The sequence below is a fragment of the Trichechus manatus genome, unplaced genomic scaffold (assembly GCF_000243295.1).
Source record: "Trichechus manatus latirostris isolate Lorelei unplaced genomic scaffold, TriManLat1.0 scaffold00111, whole genome shotgun sequence".
NCBI lineage: Eukaryota > Metazoa > Chordata > Mammalia > Sirenia > Trichechidae > Trichechus > Trichechus manatus.
Window position 1 is genome coordinate 3,830,550 of NW_004444047.1, and position 21,029 is coordinate 3,851,578.

Genomic DNA, 21,029 nt, shown 5'->3' on the forward strand with positions numbered 1-21,029 from the left:
CGAGACCCGTTCTAGTCTAGTTCCGTCTGGTTCGCTCGAGACCCGTTCTAGTCTAGTTCCGTCTGGTTCGCTTCCCTCGGGAGTGAGAGAGATGCGTGCGGCCTGACCCCAGAGCAGCAGGTGACCATGGAGGGCCTCACCATGCCCTGGTGGCCTCTGCTTGACCCGAGGGAGCGGGGACGGCGCCGCGAGGGCTGCGTTTCAGCCGTCCTGTGGGCTGCAGAGCGGGTGTGCTTGAAGAAGATGCCCTGCGTGCTCCAGGGGACACTGAACACACGCATGCAGACGCACGCGTACACGCATACACTCCAGCGCTCACGTGCTCACACAGGCACTTGTGCACACAACACACGCTCCCGCATACGTGGTAAACACGGTGCTTGTGCACACACGACACACACTCCCGGATACGCGGTAAACACGGTGCTTGTGCACACACAACACACACTCCCACATACGTGGTAAACACGGTGCTGGCTGGGCGGGGTGTGTGGCTCCGCGCTGTCGCTGGGGTCACAGAGCCTGCCTTGCTGTCCCAGCAGAGTTTGAAGAGCCCCGAGTGATTGACCTGTGGGACATGGCCAAGTCTGCCAACTTCACCCAGAAGGAGCTGGAGTCGTTCCGGGTAAGGATGCGGCTCTATTGGGCAAACATCCCTCCTGTTGCGTTCTCAGATAGCACAGAAAGGGTCTCTCTCCCTTCCTTTACTCACATGGGGCAGCAGGTTAGCATCCAGCATGGACCCGTTTCCCCTTGTCCTCCATGTTCTCCAGGTGACCTCTGCCCTGCTGTCCTGCTCACCAGCCCATGGGGGCCCCTGTGCCTTGTGCCTGCCTGACCCTAAGCACCTGCAGGAGGGCCGTAATGTCCCCTGTGGACGGAGTGTCTGCCCTCAGGGAGGCCGAGTGGGGGCGGAGGGCTGGCGGGAGGCGGTGCCGGCTGCCGGGTTAGGACGGAGGCAGTGAGGGCTGGCGGGAGGCGGTGCCGGCTGCCGGGTTAGGACGGAGGCAGTGAGGGCTGGCGGGAGGCGGTGCCGGCTGCCGGGTTAGGAGGGAGGCAGTGAGGGCTGGCGGGAGGCGGTGCCGGCTGCCGGGTTAGGAGGGAGGCAGTGAGGGCTGGCGGGAGGAGATGGTGGCAGTGGGAGCTGTGGGCAGTGAATGGATTCGGGAGTTGTTCAGAGGGAGAGACGTTGGGCTTGGGCTGCGACGATGAGACTGTAAAGGGGTGTCCACGTGCCCTGTAAGTCTCACCGCCCCCTGCTGCACTCCCCGCGGGTCACATAGGGCAGGGTTGTGATCAGGATGAGACCAGGGCCATCAAGAATGACTGGGGGCTGTTGGGAGTGTGGTGTTTCATGAGACGGAGAACGAGGACAGGAAAGAGGGTGAGCCGCTCTTTGTGGGGCTAGTGGGACGTTGGGGTGTCGACGTGTGTGCCCAGAACTCCCAGGAGGTGCGGAGGGCAGTGCCACCACAGGCCGTAGAGACGAGCAGTCACCCATGGTGTGGGAGCCGGGGCGCAGGGCGGAAACGGGGCGGCGCCTCCGTGAACAGCTCAGAGACAGTCAGGGTGAACAGAACGGGGAGGTGTTGGAAGTCAGACGGCGTCTGGGGCAGATGCAGCCACCAGGTCAGCGCTGCACGTGGACACAGGGGACATGGTTCCCACCCTTGCGGAGCTAACTGACGAGGGGACACAGGCCTTGGTTGGCCCCAGACCGGAGGGGTGAGGGACGCTCCTCCCGGAGCAGGAGACCCTCATCTGAGACCAAGTCCGTAAGGAAGACTGCTCTAGATGAGGGGGTGGCTGACTGCAGGTGGATTTCTAGAAGTGAGAGAGTGTGGGGTGCTGGGCCGGGAAGGGAGCGTTGAGTCTAGAGTGGGGGCCTAGCAGCACAGGCCACAGGGGAGCCTGGCGTAGGGCTACCAGCCGGGAGTCAGAGTGGTGTCCAGCCATGTGCAGAGACAGGACTGTGGGAATGAGGGCACAGGGACTGGGCTATGGGGATGGGGATGCAGGGAGAGGGCTGTGGGAACCAGGGGACAGGGGTGCAGGGATGGGGTTGGGGGCACGGGGTCAGGGCTTGAGGCCTGGGGATGGGGCCATACACAGAGATGGGGCTGTGGGGACGGGGCAGGGCCAGGGCAGAGCTGAATGGCTGCAGGTTCTGGCCTGGCCTCTGGGGTTGAGGGCAGCTGCTGGTCACAGGGACAGTGCATTGGGGCCACAGGGGTCAGGGTGCTGGTGAGGAAGGTGGGTGCTGGTGGTCCACCAGGGCTGTTGGAAGGGGCACGGGCATGCCTCGTTTCAGAGCCTTTACATTGAGTTACGGTGGTCTTAGCACAGAGCCCACCTGTCATCGTGACGCAGCGGGAGCAGTGGCAGCCCATGTCCCTCACTGTCCTCTGCTCCCTGAGCCCCATGTCACGCCACGCCGGCCCCCAGGCGGGCTGAGGAGAGTGACCCCGGCTTCCTGTGACCTAGGAGGAGCTGAAGCACTTCGAGGCCAAGATCGAGAAGCACAGCCACTACCAGAAGCAGCTGGAGCTCTCCCACCAGAAGCTGCGGCACGTGGAGAGCCTGGGCGACAGGGAGCATCTGAGCCGCAGCCGCGAGAAGTACGCGCTGCTGGAGGAGAAGGCCAAGGAGCTGGGCTACAAGGTGGGCCGCCGCCCCGCAGGCCCGGGATCCAGGCTCCTGCAGGGGGTCTGCACGGGAGGCAGCAGGCGGGGCCCAGCCTCTTCCCCCCACCCCCGTCCCCCTGCCTCCGTTTCCTCCTCCCCTCCCCCCCAGCCTGGTGAGTTTGGTGTCCATGTCTCAGACGCACCACCCCGCTCTGGGCTCCTGGGAGGGGCTCAGCTGGGCCGTGCCCTGGATACACAGGTGAAGACGCTGAGGTGGTGGGTGCCAAAGGCAGAGAGGGGCCAAGTACCAGGTGCCTGCTGTGGGGAAAGGTCCCATCCCCCCACAGCTGCAGGCCAGGGCCGGGGGCAGGGCCGCCATGGATGCTGCTGCCCTTAGAAATCAGCCTTTCCTGGTGTCCGTCCCACATCGCACATGGGGTGCGTTAGTTCACCGTCCTTCGCAAAGCGGGTGTAGCCCTGGTGGCACAGTGGTTCAGAGCTCGGCTGCTAACCGGGAGGTCAGCAGTGTGAATCCTCCAGGCGCTCCTTGGAAACCCTGTGGGGCAGTTGTCCTCTGTCCTAGAGGGTCACTGTGAGTGGGAATCAGCTCTATGGCAGGGGGTTCATGTGTTTTGCAAACCTAGCAGGAGGCTTCTCTGCGTACCCTCCCAGACGCGTCCGACCGCGGAGACTCACCTGCCCACCCCCATAGGCTCTTCTGCCACCTCTCCTCCCCCCATAGACACTCCAGCCCCTGTAGACTTGCCCGCCCCCGCAGACTCTCCACCCCCAAGGCGTGCCCACCCCAGAGGTGCTCCCTGGCGGGAGTTAGCGTCTCTCTGCAGACCTTCCACGTTTTCCAGGGCAGGATCGTGAGCGTGCAGCATGCCCGGGTGGTGGTGGACTGTGTGTGTTGGGCTGACGCCGTCCCTCGTGCGGGCTTTGTGGGCCGCCTGTGTTGGTTCTTCAGGCTCTGTCAGGGGCCCCGAGGTGGTCCCGGTGTGGGGCTGCACAAGCACCCTCTGCTGTCCCAAGCACGGGCCGAGCTTTCCGGGCAGGTGCCGGGAGCACAGCGTCAGCTAACTAGAGCTTGCGTGCGTGGCCGTGTCCGCCGACCATCAGGATACTGCTTCGTCACGCGTGCCAGCAGAGGCACGAAGCAGCCTGGGTGTCCTGGTTAAGGAGTGTGTGTGGATCCCGCACACTGGATGCCTCAGCCCTTCCAGCAAGAGGAATCCCTTTACAGGGACCAGGCTCTGGCTGAGATCAAGTGATTAAGTGAAAAAAGTAAGAGACAATGTAAGAATGTGCTTATGAATACGTAGAAAACTCTAGAAACCGCCCATTTGGTCGTCTCTGGAAGGAACTAGGTGGCAGGGGGCCAGGGGAGGAGGGAGACTCTGCTGTACCTGCTGAATTTGGAACTACATTAAGAAAGCCACTGCCATCAAGTCCATTCCAACTCAGCGACACTCCCGGGCAGGGTGGAGTCCCCGCCCCAGAGTTTCCAGGGCTGTGGGCTTTACAGAAGCAGACTGCCAGGCCTTTCTCCCACGGAGTTAGCAGCCAGGCACTTAACCACTGCGCCCCCACGGCTCCTTTGAACTTCTGTCACCTACTCAGAAATAAGGAAAGGCTGAAAAGAAGGCAGAAGCACCAAGAGGAAAGGCTGCATTCCTGTGCCTCCGTTTTGGCAGGGTGGGGTGGGGAGGGGCAGCACAGGCTCAGATACCCGTCAGCGCGGGAAGCGGGGCCCAGAATTACATCCGCCCGTGAGAAGCATTCATCTGTGACAGGGAAAGATGACAAAGGCGCGGCAGGTCGCCATGGTTCTGGCTGAGAGGCCCATGCAGAATTGAGTCTGGGGCCACGCAAGGGTGGGCGCAGGTCGCGAACCCGCACCTCGGCCTTGCTGGGTTTTGTGAGAACTAGAAAAAAGGCACCTGGCGCACGGCGAATCCTCCGCAGAGTCGGCCACCCTGCGGTAGTGGCGACAGGTCGGAGGCGTTTCCCAGGGCAGCAGCCCCTTGGGGTCTGAGGTCAGCCCCCTCCTCCGCTCAGGAAAGCCGGCGGGAGGAAGGGGAGCCCGAAGGGAGGCCGTGTTTGTCACGTCTCCGCTCACTGCCTTCAGATGTGACGGCGTGGGTACGCGACACACCCCAAGCGCCCGTTCTCTGCAGAGCCGTCTGCTTCCAGCTGCTTGCTTGTCGTGCTCGCTGGCAGTGAGCGGCTCTGTGAATTGGGTCTGATTTCCGGCTGGGTGGGTTCCTGTGGGGGAGAGAAGCAGAGTTCCCGTTGCGTGCACTCCGAGCCTGCAGGGAGCTGGCTTCTGCCCTCTGACACTTGCTGTCCGTTTCAGGTGAAGAAGCACCTGCAGGACCTGGCCGGCAGGGTCTCGAGAGGCCGTCACAATGAGCTCTGAGCCACAGCGGGAGGTGGCGTGCTGAGGACGGTCGAGGCGTCGGGAGCTGGGGACCTGCCTCTGGGGCTGGCCGTGGGGAAGGCTGTCCCAAGTGACTTTGGAGCTGCCACTGAGTGAATGGACAGGGGAGGGTCTTGATGACCGAGGAGGATCTCTGCTGTCGGCCGTCTCCGTGGTCCCGGCTCTGGTTGACAGACTTTTTTACTCCCAGACGAGCGTGGCAGTGTCTCTCCAGGGAAAACGGTCCCAAGCTGCTCTGTGCCACAACGGCACAGCTGTGTCAGATCTTGTAAATCTGCCGCTGGGCACGTGTGTGTGGCATCCTAGAAATACACCACGCTCCTGACACCGTCAGCCGGCAAGGATGAGCCCTCTGTCCCAGCGCCGTCCGTCTCGGTGCTGGCCTGTGCTGGCCGACAGGATTCACTCGGTGGAGCCCGTGGCGCTTCTGAGTCCGCTGCTGATGCTGTGTCCTCAGTCCCTGCTTCCCGCCCTTCCCCTGACACTCTCTGCACCCCCCGCCCCCCCCACACGCGCACACGCGCGCGCCTGTCTTTGCTGATGCCTGTTGAGCAGGAAGGACCAGGGGGCGCTGCCGTCCCCTGCACATGTGGCGCCCCTCCCCCAGTTGGGCAGCACACAGCTCTGAGTTGGAGCTGTGGGTGGCAGTAGGCGGATGCCTGGATCCGCAGGTCACAGAAGGTGGGGGCGCTGCCCCCCCCGCCCCGCCGTGCTGCCCCGAGGGAGATGGGCTGGCTGGGGGCATGAGGGGCTGCAAAGCCTGTGTCCGCCTGAGCGCCACTGCTCACCTAGAGCCTGTGGTGTGGGGCCTGCACCCAGCCCGTCCCTGAAATCCCAGCAGCGGGATCCCCATCCAGGAACGTGACACGACCCTCATGTTTGAACCACCTTTCAGCTCTGGTGATCTCAGCAAAGGTCACAGCCAGAGAGCGCGGACTCAAACGCACGTGCTCTGGCTGCTCAGGAAAAGTGAAGGACCAGAAGCGTAGGGCGTGAACTGCTGACAGGTGCTGACACGTGGTGACAGCCCAGCACGTGGCACCTACAGATGTCCCCATGGCTGCCGTCCCACTCCCAGAGGGGTCCCTGGTGAAGATAGGGCTTTTTGCCGGGCCCTGGAATGCCACCCGCACGCCCACCCTCCACCTGCACAGCCACCACCAGGGGCCTCCATGTGTCCACCACACACCAACCAGAGGGGTCTGTCCTTCCTAGCATGCAGTGCCACTCGTGACCTCACGGGCAGGGCAGGGGGACTGTCCCAACTCAGTGACACCACATCCAAGGGGCAGACATGCTCATTGGCCAGGGTCTCCACGTTCCTACCATCAGGGCTCAGAGCCGGCCTCCTGGCTCCCGGCCACCTGTGGTTCTCTCAACAGCTCGAGTATTCACTAGGGTCCCGACTGTAGACCTGGGGGGAGGGGTGCACAGTCACCAGCAAGCACTGCGCTGACCAGCCTGGGTGAGGCTGGGCCCAGGGTGGGGGCCAACAGAGGGGACCCTGTATTCAGTTCACCATCACCGAGGGCCAGACACTTCCAGGAGCCCCTGGGTCTTAAGTCACGTGCAAGAGAACTGGGTGCAGCTTTACTAAGGGCTACTCTAGCTTCTTCCCCTGGAGGAAAGAATCGTGTGGTCCCTGGGCTGGCAGGTGAGTAAATGAAAAATGAAAGCACCCTGAGCTGGGTGCCTGTGGCTGCACTGCTTTAACTTCTACATGATCATATCAGAGTGAGACATGCATTCACAAACGTGCACAAAGCATACGACCCCAGCTCAGTGAAGCAGGTGAATTATTCCAAAATGAATTAGGTAATCGACACACAGCTCAGGAAGTAGCTATTACAGAGCCCTCCCTCAGGCCCCTTCTCTATTTTCTGCAATGGTTTGGGTAGGCTTGCTATTATTTCTTTCTTAAATGTGTGATAGAGTTTATGAATGAAGCCAGACCAGCCTGGAGTCTTCTTTGTGCTAAGGTTTTTTTTTTTTTTTTTTTTAAATTGAGAATTCAATTTTTTAAAATAGACTGGAGGCTATTTAGATTTTCTGTTTCCTCGTATCATATTTTTAAGATATTTGTCAAGGAATTTCCTCTAAACTGTCAAAATAATTGGCATAAACTTGTTCCTAATATCCCTTATCTTCTTAGTGTCTGTAGAACCGATAGTGACAGTCTCCGTATTCCTCATGTTGCTAATTTAGGTTTTGTCTTTTTGTCCCTGATGAGTCTAGCTAAGGGTTTTTGAATTTTACAGGACCCCCTTCCAAGAACCAGCTTTTGGGTTCGTTGACTTTATTCTGTGTTGTTGTTTTCATAGATTTCTGCTGCTATTTTGTAAATTTCCCTTGTTCTACTTAATGTGCCCATAATTTGCTCTCCTTGTTCTAGCTTCTTACGGTAGAAGCTTAGATCATTGATTTTGAACCTTCTTTTCTAACAGTTGTCAGTAACTGACAGTGTATCAAGAAGATAGAATTAGTAAGGATATAGAAGCTTTGGGCAATACATTTAACAAGCTTGCTCTCTTTATGCCAATTAGAGAAAACATCCTTCTCAGGCACACATAGAACATTCTGGAAATTGACCATGTACCAGGACACAAAGCAAGTGTCAGTAATTCTCACAGGATAGAGTGACACAGATCACATTCTTTGACCACAGTACAGTTGAGGAAATCAATAACAAGGCAATTTAAAGAAATTTCAAATACACATGGGTCAAAGAAGGAACCGTACCAGAAATTAGAAACTATTTTGAACCGAATGATAATGGAAATAGTACATGTCAAAACGGGGTAATGTGGCTAGAGTGATAACTGAGGGAAATTTATACCCTTAAATGTTTGTTTTTCAAAAGAGGAAAGGAATTTCCAATTCCAGTAATGACAGGCTAGGTTATTTGGACTAACACGCTAAAGATAAATATGCTGCATTAAATGCATCTCCTTACGAGCAGTGAAAATCTGGCAACCTAGGAAGGAACGGCCAAAATTTAAGGTAAAGCAGGAGCTCAGGAGTGCCTTTTGCCCTAAGGGCTCCAGGAAGACACGGGCTTTAGTCTTTAGTCTCCGTGATCTCACTCAGTGAAGAGGACAGAAGTCAAGGCCCCAGGCCTGCCTACGGTGGGAGTCTGGAAACCCTTTCTGATGACTGGGGCCCCTTAAGCTATACCTTCAGGAAGCGTGAATCAATACGAACCCCCTTCTGCCTACTCCAAGAAAGGAGGGTTAGAAGAAAGTCCTGCTCCTGACAAGATCTGACCAAGGGCCATCCCTTTATAAATTGCTCCCTGGATCAACCACTTGTGTGGTACAGAAAACCCCAATCTACAAACTTGGCTTTACAGTGGTTCTAGCTTGGTGGTGCCCCAGCACCTGGCTGAAGTTCACATAAACAAGCCTCTTTACCCTTGGAAATTACCTTAAGTTCTCAAACACAAAAATAATTTTTCACTAACAATGAATAGCATAGGGTTGAAAATCACTGAGCACAGAAGACCCCATTAGTAAAAGCCAGCAGGAATAATAGCAGAAACTGACCAATAAAGACTTTCGATAGTGAAATGATCAGAGATTGTTGTTAGGTGCTGTCGAGTCAGTTCTGACAACAGAATGAAGTACTGCCTGGTCCTGCGCCATCCTCACAATCCTTGCTATGTTTGAGCCCATTGCTGTAGCCACTGTGTCATTCCATCTCCTTGAAGGTCTTCCTCTTTTTCACTGACCCTCTACCAAGCATGATGTCCTCCAGGAACTGGTCCCTCCTGATAACATGTCCAAGGCATGTTAGACGAAGTCTTGCCATCCTTGCTTCTAAGGAACATTCTGGCTATACTTCTTCCAAGACAGATTTGTTAGTTCTTCGGGCAGTCCATGGTATGTTCAGTGTTCTTCATCACCACCACAATTCAAATGCATCGATTCTTCGGTCTGCCTTATTCACTGTCCAGCTTTCACATGCATACGAAGCGATTGAAAACACCATGGCTTGGGTCAGGCTCACCTTAGTCCTCAAAGTGATATCTTTGCTTTTCAACACTTTAAAGAAGTCTTTTGCAGCAGATTTGCCCAATGCAATACGGCTTTTGATTTCTTGACTCCTGCTTCCATGGGTGTTGATTGTGGATCCAAGTAAAATGAAATCCTCGACAACATCAATCTTTTCTCCATTTATCATGATTTTGGTTATTGGTCCAGTTGTGAGGATTTTTGTTTTATGTTGAGGTGTAATCCATACTGAAGGCTGTGGTGTTTGATCTTCATCAGTAAGTGCTTCAAGTCCTCTTCGTTTTAAGCAAGCAAGGTTGTGTCATCTGCATAACGCAGGTTGTTAATGACTCTTCCTCCAATCCTGATGCCACATTTTTCTTCATATAGTCCAGCTTCTCTGATTATTTGTTCAGCATACAGATTGAATAAGTATGGTGAAAGGACACAACCCTGACACACATCTTTCCTGATTTTAAACCAGGAAGTAACCCCTTGTTCTGGTCCAACAACTGCCTCTTGATCTATGTACAGGTTCCTCATGAGCACAAATAAGTGTTCTGGAATTCCCATTCCTCACAGTGTTATCTGTAGTTTGTTATGATCCACATAGTCGAATATCTTTGCATAGTCAGTAAAACACAGGTGAACATTTCTGGTATTCTCCACTTTCAGCCAAGATCCATCAGACATCAGCAATGATCAGAGATAGACTATAAAATAGTCTTGCTTATTGTTTACAGAAATAAAAGGCTAGCTTGAAAATATCTTCAAGCAAACGGAAACTGGAATTACCTAACATTTGAAGATCCAAATACAATAAAACCTGTGAAAGCCGGAACCTGTGTAAGGCAGAAACTTGTCAGCAAAGGAAATCAGGTATTTTCCACTAAAGCGATAGAAAAGTGGTAAGACTGCGCCCCGTCAAAGGCAGAAAACTTGCGAGACACGTCTGACTTGATCCCCAGGCCTGCTGGCTCCTGCCCACGCTCCGGCTTCGCAGCAGCCCCTGGCCCGGCCCCTGGCCCACCTTCACACCTCATTAGGGGGATGTTTCCTGAGGGACCGTTCAGCTACCTCAGCATTGGGGAGAATGTGGCCAGTCCATGATCACACCCCTCAGCCGACCATCCCCTGCACACCCACCCCCGTGCCCCCATGGCCTCGGTCAGCATCTCCACAACTGCAGGAGGGATGCCAAGCAGTCAAGGTCACAAGTAAGGGGCCGAGGCTGGACTGAACCCCAGCTGCCTGTCTGAGCTGGTCACAGACCCGCTGGGGTCCTGGGCCCCACTTGCCCAATGCTGGAAGTTTAGAAGAAAGAAAAGGGAGGAAGGTCTTGCTCCCTTTGAGTCTTGCCCAGAGGGGTAGTATTTGGGGGGGAGGGGGGTCTAGCTAAGACCCTGACCCGCCCATTTGTACTGAATACAATCCCCAGGCCTTCGCTTCAGAGTTGGGGAAATTTGCCTTGGCTTCCTAACCCGCCCAGGGCTGGCCCCTCGTCCCGCTGTCAGATTCCAAACGCCAATCGGGGGTTGGGGATGGGTGGGGGCAGCAGGCAAGGAGGACTGGTTTTCCGGAACCAGCCAACTCAGAGACCCTTGGCAGAGGAGGAAAACAGGATTGTCAGCCACCTGCACTCCCAATGGGAGGCTAACTACCAACTCTTGGTGGCCTCCTAGAAGTAGAGAGGGAGTGGGGAAGAGACAGGAGTAAGGGAGAAGGAGGGAGGAGAAATGGACCAATGTACGGATGGGAGAATGGATGGGTGGGTCGGTGGGGGGATGGATGGATGGATGGATGGATCGATAAGTGGGTGGATGGACGGATGGATGGGAGGGTGGATGGGTGGGAGGGTGGATCGGTGGGTGGGTGGATGGATGGATGGATAAGTGGGTGGATGGATGGATGAGTGGGTGGGTGGGAAGAAGGATGGATGGGAGGATGGATGGATGTCTGGTTTGGTGGATGAGAGGATAGATGGATAGATCAAAGGAAGAAAGGAAAGAAGGAAGGAAGGAGGGTGATTCATGTCAGGGGCCACCAGGCAAAGCCACTGCCCAATGCAGACACCACAGCAAAGAGAAAGCACTTCACTCCTTCAGGAAAATAATATGCATTTTTAAAAATAGAACATTAGAGGTTTTAAACTATTTACATGACTAAGTGTAATAGGTCCCAGGAAGTGATGACAGTCAGCTAAATTACAAGCCTCTCAGCACACAAGCGGAAGTGACGCCCCAGGCTGACTGCGGGAGGGGGCTTGGAAGGTCCTCTGTGCTCCATGGGGTCAACTGTCCATCCGTGAGGTGTGGTGTCCTGTCGTGGGGCCTTCTCAGGAGGGTGGGAGCCACTGGAAGCCCCTGGCCTGATCCTTCAGCTGCACGGCAGCGCTGGGTGCTCTTGGGGCACTGCGGGTGCTGCTGTGATCCCGACACGTGCTTTGCTAAGAGGCATGTACATCATTAATCCACACAGTCACCACCTCAAGGGCTGGTGGGGGACAGTAACTCTCCTCAATTTGTCCCAGGCCACCCGCGACCTGAGGCTGGCATCCTGTCCAAGGCTGCCTCGCCCTGGAGAAGCACGTCTCTGAGGCCCAGAGCGGACTACTAAGGCCAGAGGAAGGGTGGGCACTGGGACCAGTGAGGCCAGAGAGGGGTCGCCCCGAGCCCAGCAGGAGCAGAGCCGTCCGTGCTGGGATGGGCAGTGTGGCTCTCGGGGCCCCCTCACCCCTCCCGGCCCAGGCACGGAGCCAGCGTGCCCCCTCAGCTGCCAGAGGCCAAGGGCCATGACCTTGAGCCCAGACCACTGAGAATGCCAAGCGGCCGCAGAGAAGCTGGGGGTCCGGCCTCACGGCTGCGCCCGCCGCCTCTGCTCCAGCTCGGGCAGCCGCTCCTCCCGCGTCTGCGCGTGCTGCGTGCCCACCCTGTGGGCAGTCTCGGTGGCCGTGATGTCGATGTGCGCGTACCGCGAGGCGCTGGCCCCTGCAAGCGGGCCGTGGGAGTGAGTCGGCACCAGCTGGGGCGGCCAGGAACTGAGCTGGGGCTCCATGGGAACCTCCCCCCCAGACCCCCCCCCCCCGAGGTGGGACCAGGGACTCGGCGCCGCGTCCGGGAGCAAGGGTCGGGGTCACTAATGGCTAAGGTCCTGGCTGACGGCCCTGGAAGATGTGCCCACTGGGCGTGGGGGGTCTCGGGGGGGGCCCCGGCCCTCACCTCGGACGCCCGGCCCGGCCTCCTGCAGCTCCAGGCCCAGGTAGTGCAGCTGCTTCCCAGCGGAGGGGCTGACCGGGAGGTTCACATAGATGGGGGCCTCACCATCCCCGGGCCCCGGGGCTCCTGTGGAGACAGGGTGTTAGGCCACGAGCTGGGCTGGCTGTCAAACTGTACGGGGTCCCGGGCAGCAGGCAGCCTCCACCCCTCCCCAGACCACTTCCTGGACTGGCCATCTTTGGCCCAGCACTGGCCTGTCCCGACCCCAGCCATGTCCCCTCCCTGACCCGGATGCACCTGCCTCTCCCTTCTCACAGCCTCGTTTCTGGAAGGAGCCTGCCCACGGCTGCCCCCACCACTGGCCACGTCTCACCTGGGCCAACCACAGTCCACCACCACACCCCCTGCCCCCGTGGACACCCCCAGGTCCCTCAGTGTCACAGGACAACACTGTCTACCACTGTGCCCCCATGGCACCCCCAGGTCCCTCAGCATCACAGGACAACACTGTCTCCAGCCTCTGGATTCTTCACCCTTCAGAGGCTGCGACCCTTGGCCCCATACCTTCCCTGGCCATCCCTCCTGGCCACATCCCCCTGCTCTGTCCCTGCACCCAGGCCTGCCCCTCAGTGTCCCCCGGGCCACCCCACCTGCCAGGCGATTCTCTGCAGGGGCTTTCTCCATTTTGACTGTCCCAGCAGCACGCACCCTCCAGGCTGGCCGCCTCCCCTCTACCCATAATGGTTGCTGTCTGCAAACCCCATGGAGGGGGGGCATGAGGTGGGCAGAAAGGGAGCCTGGGGGGCCCCAGAGCCCTTCCCACCCAGCACCAAGGCCCCCAGGAGGCACCCAGCCTCAGGGGCAGGCCTCCATCCCCCAGCCCCCCAGGCTGTGCCCTCCAGCCCCCAGCCACCCTCGGTGGTCCTTCTGGAGGAGGAGGTGAGGATAGGGCCATCCCTGAGGGTGGCGGACCCTGAGCCGTGGCGGGCCGTGGCGGGCAGGTGGCTGGGTATGGGGTGCCTGCAGAACTGCTGCATTTGGACCCACTGGGCTGTCCTCTGAGAAAAGCACCCACCCTTCCTCCAGGCCAGCATGGCCACAGACTCGGGGAGGGCACTCTGCTCTCTGAGGGGTATGTGGGGACACTTCAGGACCTCTCGGCAGTAGGAGCCTGGCATCAGGCGTCAGAAGCCCTGACCACCCCTTCTCTCCCACTCTCGTCCGGAGCCTCAGCCTCCCCCGGGGATGGCAGGCTCCCCGTTCCCTGCACTGGGGAGTTGGGAGCCGCACACCCCGTGTGCCAGGGGAGGGTCCTGACGCTGCCTCCACCAGGCACTCTGTGCAGGGCCTGCGTCGCTCATAGCCGCTGCCTGGCACCGGCCCCTTGGCCACCCAGACACCGGGGTGGCAGTCCCCCACGGGCACCTGCTAGAGACCCACGCCCACAGGGCACCTCACGCCAGCACTGTATTACCTGCATGCCCCAGTAGGGAGATGGATGCCAGGGAGCCCCCTGAGCAGAGCTGGGGTCGGAGCCCAGGTCGACCTGGTCCACCCCACCCAGTCCCCTTGCTGCCCCCGCCCCTTCCTCCCCGATGGCTGGGCCGCCTCCGGCCGCTGCGTCCCCCAAGCACGGACGCCCCAGGCCCTAGAAACGCCGACAGCATGAAAACCGCACGTGCTTTTAGCCGCTCATCCTCTATGCAGCCACAGCTGTGCAGCGGGCGCCGGAAGCAATGCCCACTCGGCCCATCCCAGCCCATCTCAGAGACCTCCGAGGGGTCCAGCGTAAAAGGAGGCCGGGCCTCCGTGCAGGAGTCTTTGAGAGCCAGGAGGAGGAGTCTGTAGAGGGTTTCCAAGACGGGTGGCTGGAGGGGAGAGGGTGGAGGCAGGGGGACAATGAGGCCCAGAGAGGGGGAGAAGGAAGGTTCTGGAAGGGCCTTGGAGTGGGCGTACACAGCATCACTCAGATCCCTGCACAGCGGCTCAGGGGGACTGCTCACCACCCCAAGCCTTGGCCTCAAAGCAGCACTGTGGGGGTGCCACCTTCCCCAACCCACAGAGAAACATCCAGGCCCCCTCACTGAGCTCCCTCCTCCGTCCTGGGACCCGCCCCCAGCCTGGCCACCCAGGCCTGGAAGCCGCCCGTCTGAAGCCCAACCCAGGCAGCTGCACAGGTGGACAGCTCAGTCCCTGTCCCCCTGTTGGGGCAGCCCGTTACTTGGGAGGACCCAGCCTGGCATGGTGGGCCAGAGAGGGCATGGCTCTAGGAGACTCTCGGGACCCCCTACCCAGCCTCTTTGTTCCACAGAGGGGCAGTCTCGGTCACGGGGTGGAGCAACCGTGGAGGCCACGAGGCCCAGGCCACCAGGCCACGCCCTTCCACCCTGCGGGCTGGGGTGCAGGGACCCACAGCAGACAGGAACACGTGTGTGAGGGAAGGGACCTTGTGGCCGTTTTACAGGACTGCGATGGGGAGGGGAGAGGAGGCCAGCTGCCCTCAGCAGGGCCTTGCACCCACAGAGCTGACCCTGGGAGAGACCTCAGGTCACCTGTTGGAGGGACTCGCTGCCCCGCTCCCTGTGCCCGGTCACTCCATCTGCCTTGCCCCCGCCCCATGTCCTGACCTTTTGTTCGGTTCCCTGTCCTGTAACCCTGTAACCACCGTTACAAGCTCCTCCAACACTTCCCAGAACAAAGCGGGAACAGATGGATACTAACCATTCCCCCACCAACCCTGCCTTTCCCTGGCCACACCCAGGCCCTGGCACACCAACACCCTCCCCTGGGTGCCCAGACAGCTATCATGGGGCCCCGGTCACAGTGAGCAGCCCTGGACCTGGCCCAGGCCAGAGACACCTCTGTCCCCAGCCCTGGGCAGATCCCACGCATGGCCTGCCCCCAGCACCCTGCCAGCCCCCTGTCCCCGGCCTGCCCCTCCACCCCTCCAGAGCCACACACACTGGCCTGGGCATAGACAGTAAAGCTGGCCCCTGACGGGAGAACGGTGTCAGGAGCCCCTTATGGCCCCACCCTTTGTCCAGGCCAGAACCAATCCTGACCCAGGGAACCCCCAGGCCGCCTGCCGACTGACCCCTTTCAGCCCAATGTCCGTTTGGGTCAGCCTGGGCCCTACATCCAGGGCCTGGCCCCACACAGGCTCCCCACACCTCCGAAGGTGTTCACCCCAGCTTGAGCCAAGGAGACAATGGACAGAGCGCCGCTGACCTCGAGCCCACCTTGCCCATGCCCAGGCCTGCCCTGCCCACGACCTTCAGCCTCTCCCCTGCGGCCCAGGGCTGCCCGGCCAGAGCTAGCGTCTTCCAGTCCTTCCAACCGAGCTTCTGGAAGGAGACACAGCATCTCCCCGCCGCTGCCCCCAAGCTGCACTTACCAAGGCCACCCCTGGATCTGTGCCACCCCCTCGATCCCCAAGCCCCTCCCTCGCTGGGAGCTGTGCTGTCACCTGGACGTCTCCCCCGTTTGCAGCCGGCTTCCCTCCCGCTCTGAGACAGCGCGCACACGAGCAGACCCAGCAGGGGCTCCCCTGCACAACGCTGTTACCCGCTGCTGCCCTCTGCCATCCTTTACCCATGGCCCTTGTGCCGGCACGAATCTGGCTGGCTGGGAGCTGCAGTCCCCAGGACCCAGAGTCACCCCTGTCCCGCCTGCTGTGGGCGCCTGGTCGAGAGCCTCCCAGTGCTTACCTGCACGCGTTGCCGGGAGCCCAGGGGGTGAGGCGGCTGCTCCCTGAACCAAAAAGAACTCTGTCAGTGTGTCATCTGGCTTCCCACGTCCCCCACCGTGGGCCCGGGAACCAGCGAAACCAGAGAGTGAGCCCAGGTCGGGGGCCTGCACAAGGGGGAGGGGCCGGGGACCCCGACGCTGACCTCTCAGCCCCTGGGCCCTGAGGCACCAGGGCTTGGCGGGCCACTAGCCCCAAGGCCCAGCTCACGTGCAGCCGCCCTTTGTGGGTCCTCGGAGGGGCTGGGGGCCGGGGCTGCTGGGGACAAAGACATCCTGAGCCAGGGCTGGTTATATTCCTTTGGCCTGTAAATGCAGAGCCAGAGAGCGAAGCCACGCCCAGGCATTTACGAGCTGTCCTTGGTGGGACAGAGACCACGTGGCCCACAGAGCCTGGAATATCTGCCCTCTGGCCTCTGCAGATGGAGCCGGGGCTCCCCGAGCCCACCTAGGCGGCCCTGGCCACGATGAGCAAAGCCGCCCCACACCTCAGGGGCCTCTTTCTGGGCACGTGAAATTGGCAGTGCCTGGCCAAGATAAACCCTGGTGGCACAGTGGTAAAGAGCTCGGCTGCTAACCAAAAGGTCGGCAGTTCAAATCCGCCAGACGCTCCTTGGAAACCCTATGGGGCAGTTCTACTCTGTCCTGTAGGGTCACTATGAGTCGGAATCAACCCAACGGCAACAGGTTTTTTTTGTTTTTTTGATTTTGGCTGAGGTGAGTCCCTGGGGGATGCAAACAGTGAACACACTCAGCTGCCAGCCAGAAGGTTGGAGGTTCGAGTTCACCCAGAGGTGCCTCAGAAGAAAGGCCTGCTGATCTACTTCCCAAAAACCAGCCATTGAAAACCCTATGGAGCACAGTTCTACTCTGACACACACTGAGTTGCCACGGGTTTGCTTGATGACAGCTGGCTTTTGGTTCAAGCTGGGTATAGAATCTGGAGGAGCACCAGCACTGCAGCCTCGGAGCCCTGGGTGGGGCCTGTGGGCAGATGCAGGGGCAGTGGCCCACAGCAGGATGTGAGTACCCCAAAGCTCCTCAGAGGAAGGGCCGTGGAATCCGGGGAGGCTCGTGCGGTGCAGGCTGGGGGACTGGACATCGGGTGCAGAAGCCCGGCTGACTCTGGGACACGTCCTGACCCTGGGCAGACCCTGGGTGGCTGGTCACACAGCGGTCAGCTTGGCTGACCTCATCACCTCTCCTGACGGTGCCCGGGACGTAAGCAGGCCGTGTGGCGGCAGGGAGACACTGATGGGGTGACAGAAACATCTGCCGCACACGCAGGCCTCCGGGGACCTGTGCTCTGCCGGCCCAGCATGTGACCCACACGGAGCGTCGGCCTGCCCCCACCCCCAGCCACAGCCCTCGTCACCAGGTGGGGGGGTCCTAACTGCCCAGCAGCAGCCCCCCGAGCACACCAGGACTCTCCCACTGCCTGGCTGTGTGGGGACCCCACGGGGCTCTTGGGGGTTGTCTGTGCCCCCCATAGATGCTGCCCACTTTATGGAGGGCTGGTCCAGCAAGCACAGCATCGAATCCAAATGCCGATGTGGGCGGGGTCCAACCAGGCAAAGAGCAAGTGTCGGGTCCCTCCTGGCTCCCCACCTGGGGTCAGGGAAGGTGGAAAAGGACACGAGATGAGCGTCTGCTCCTCCAGTTTCCCCAGCCCACCCCAAGGAGAGGGGCCGAGGCTGGGCAACCCTTGGGTGATGTAGCAGGCAGGGGACCTTGAGCCACATCCCAGCGTCCTCAGCCAGGAGTAGGGTGCTCATTTCCACCCCAATAAGTAAATCAGCCGCCTAAAGCAGAAAATGAGGTAGCCCCTCATGGAAAGACTGTTCCGGGGGCCTCCCCCTGGCTCCACCCATCCCCGGGACAACTGTGGGGCCCAGGGGGAGGCTGAGGTACACCCCTCAACCTCACTCCATTGCACTGGAGGGCCACGCCCCCAGCAGCCCCCACCCTGAGGGTCACGGTGGTGAGTTATGGCAGTGAGGGATGTTGCGTGCCCCCAACCCAGGTCTCCCAGCACAGGGACCACAGCCACACCTCCTCCAGGCAGAGGCACGATGGGAAGGCACCCCCACAACCCAGCTCCGACTTGTCCTCCCCCCACTTGTCCTGCCCCTGCCACCCCCAGACAGTGCCTCCTCCCCTCAGCCCTGCCCACAACCCCCGCTGCCCTCTGCAGGCGAGGAGACCCAAGGCCCAGGCCCACAGCTGAACAAGTCACTCCACCCCTGGAGCCTCAGTCTGCTCCTCCGGCGCTGGCTGCCCCACCCCCAGGCCAGTGGGGCAGGGGAGGGGGGCATGGGGCGGAGAGTGAGACCCCAAGGACTCACACCCCCGCCTGCCCACACGCTCACCAGTGCCAGGAGCCCACAGCCCTTACTTCTGTAACAAGACTGGGGTGGAGGTGACAAGTAGGGACAATGGTGGCAACGCCCACTAGTGCCATATCTGTTGGGCACCTACACGTATTATCTCGTTAGGCCCTCTCAGCACAGCCCAGAGAGGTAGGGACGAGCATCCCCACTTTGTGGAAGAGGAAACTGAGGCTCAGAGAGGTGACTGGCCTGGGGCCACCCAGCTGGTGGGGTGGAGGGTGTGGCCACTGAAACTCCATGCTGCTCCATCCTGAGCCATGAAGTCAGCAGGGACCCAGCCCTGACCAGGGAGGTGCCAAGGCAGAGCTGTGATGGCGATGGGGAGGCGGGCAGGGCAGGGGCTCCAGGCGCACAGCCAGGACGAGAAAGCTGAAGCGTTCCCCTGACCTGGATGCAGGGAGCCTTGCACCTGAGCCCAAGAGACCACCAGGATCTCCTCTGGTCTCCAGGAGAGGCACCGGAACATAACATGCACGCACATGCATGTACACATACACACGTGTGCACACGTGTGTGCACGTTAATGCCCTGCATGCATATACAGCCATGCACATACTCATGCACAGTACACTCACGCGTACACATGCATGCACATACATGTCAAACACTCAACTCCTGGTTCATAAAACATGCATACATCACACATATGCATACACCTGCATTCACATACATGCACACATGCACAAACGTATGTACATACCATGCACATATGCACGCACATGCATGCACACACATGTATACACAAGTATTCACACGATGCATGCACGTATGTGCCCACGCACACATCTGCACAGCACACTCACACACACACGCACTCACACACGTACACACATATACACATGCACTCACATGGAGACACATACACACACACATATACAGGTACTCACACGTGTTATACACTGAACCCCTGGTCCATGTAAACATGCGTACACACATATGCACACACATGCATGCACATGTAAACACATACATGTTGCACGCTCAACCCCTGGTCCACACATACATGCACACAGCATGCACTCACATGCACACATACATACGTGCACACACAGCACGCGTGCACAGACACACACACACACCAGGATCCCGGGGCTGTCTGCAGCAGCCGCTCACTCTGCCTGCAGAGCATTCAGGCTTCAGACGAAACAAGACAGAAAGGCCTCGTGCTACAGGCCAAGGTCACTCTCTGTGACCTGTAGTCCCAGGGTGGCCAGGCCCCTGGGGATTTCAGACCCACCCAAAGGACCAGGCCGGGGGGCCGGGCGGGGAGGCAGAACGGGCTGGCCAAATGGAAAAGACAAGATGGTATGAAAAGAACGCTTTATTTCAGTCTAAGAAGGTGCTACAAACAGTGTCAGGTTTTAAAAATGTGAAAGAGCCACATCGTCAGCCAAACTGAAGGTACAGGTGGATGTGTACAGGTGAGCTGGGGACCCTGGGACGGAGCCACCCGAGATTCCAGAACCAGAAGGGCCGGCGAGGGACACAGAGGACAGGCCTCGCACAGCGCATCGAAAACCGCAGAGCGCGTGTCCAAGGCAGCACAAAGCAGCTGGCACTGCATGCAGGCTGGGGCCGAGGGCGGGGTCACACGAGCCGCACCCAGGGCGACCGCCCAGGCCTTGCCTGGAGCTCCCCACTTCCAAATGCAAAAGGCCGGCATCAGACACCCCCTGGTGGAGCCCTGCCTCCTCCATCACACACTCATCCCCTGTCCCGGCTCCCCAGAAGGACGGTGGCCCGCAGGAGCCGGCTGGGCGGTGGTCTCCCCTGGTCTGCACACCGGACAAACAGCGCAGCCAGGAGAGCCGCGGCCGCCGGCCCCTGCCCCCAGGCCCTCCCCACCGGGGGTCCTTTCAGGGGCTCAGGAAAACCCGGGTGTGGGGTGAGCAGCGAGGTTCCGGAACCTCTGAGACCTGGGTGCAAACCAGGCCTCCCACGTCGCCGGACCCTGAGCGTCAGTTTCCTCCCCGTGGGGCGAGGATGCCGTGCCACCCTGCAGGTGCGCAGGAATCAGCCAGGGTGAGACGGGGGAGCTGAGAGACGCGGGCGCCTGGGGCTGGGCCCTGCTGTCCCCGACGGTCCACCCAGAGCTTCCTGCCTTCCAGGGTGCCTTCCAGCTCCATCCAGACAGGCCTCCCGGGGCGCCCCACCCCAGCCCCGCCACAGCGCAGGAGGCCGGGGCTCTGAACCGCGCGGCACGGAGAAGGTCGGGTCGGGAGGCCGGGCTGTCCTCGTCTCCCATCCGAGGGGCGGCGGCGGCCCTCAGGGAGGGGGCCTTACCTTGAGTCCTCCACAGACGGGGCAGGCGGAAAAGCAGGCTGGGCCGGGCCCTGTGTGGGGGCCGGCCGCCTCCCAGGGCTCCCCGGGAGCCGGGCTGGGCGGCAGAGCCTCCGTCCCCGGGCCCCGTCGTTCTGTGCCCAGCCAGCCGGAGGGACACCCTGTGGACGTCTGGCCGCCCGAGTCCCCGGCTGCGGTGGTGGTGGCGGTGGCGGTGGCGGCGGCTGCACCTTCCTCGGGGTCGCTCTGAGAGGCCGGGCTCTGGTCCCTGGGGGCCTGACGCAGGCTGCGGGGCGTGTCGTAGTGCGGCCGCGGGGCGCCGGGCACCTGGTACTCGGCCGCCC

General features: G+C 59.9%; 2 protein-coding genes across 2 annotated transcripts in view; one reads left to right on the plus strand and one right to left on the minus strand.

Annotated features, from left to right (window-relative positions):
• The window catches only part of LRPAP1 (LDL receptor related protein associated protein 1), a 19,162-nt gene extending 13,762 nt beyond the window's left edge, over positions 1 to 5,400 (plus strand). Inside the window, 3 exon segments of the mRNA XM_023737977.1 lie at positions 381 to 625; positions 2,485 to 2,661; positions 4,984 to 5,400. Of these exon segments, the coding sequence (XP_023593745.1) occupies positions 381 to 625; positions 2,485 to 2,661; positions 4,984 to 5,046 (485 nt within the window). The 3' untranslated portion in view covers positions 5,047 to 5,400.
• Positions 5,401 to 11,909: 6,509 nt separating this feature from the next.
• The window catches only part of DOK7 (docking protein 7), a 30,364-nt gene continuing 21,244 nt past the window's right edge, over positions 11,910 to 21,029 (minus strand). The window contains 4 exon segments of the mRNA XM_023738000.1: positions 11,910 to 12,043; positions 12,275 to 12,430; positions 15,985 to 16,021; positions 20,689 to 21,029. The exon segment at positions 20,689 to 21,029 is cut by the window's right edge and continues 62 nt beyond it. Of these exon segments, the coding sequence (XP_023593768.1) occupies positions 11,910 to 12,043; positions 12,275 to 12,430; positions 15,985 to 16,021; positions 20,689 to 21,029 (668 nt within the window).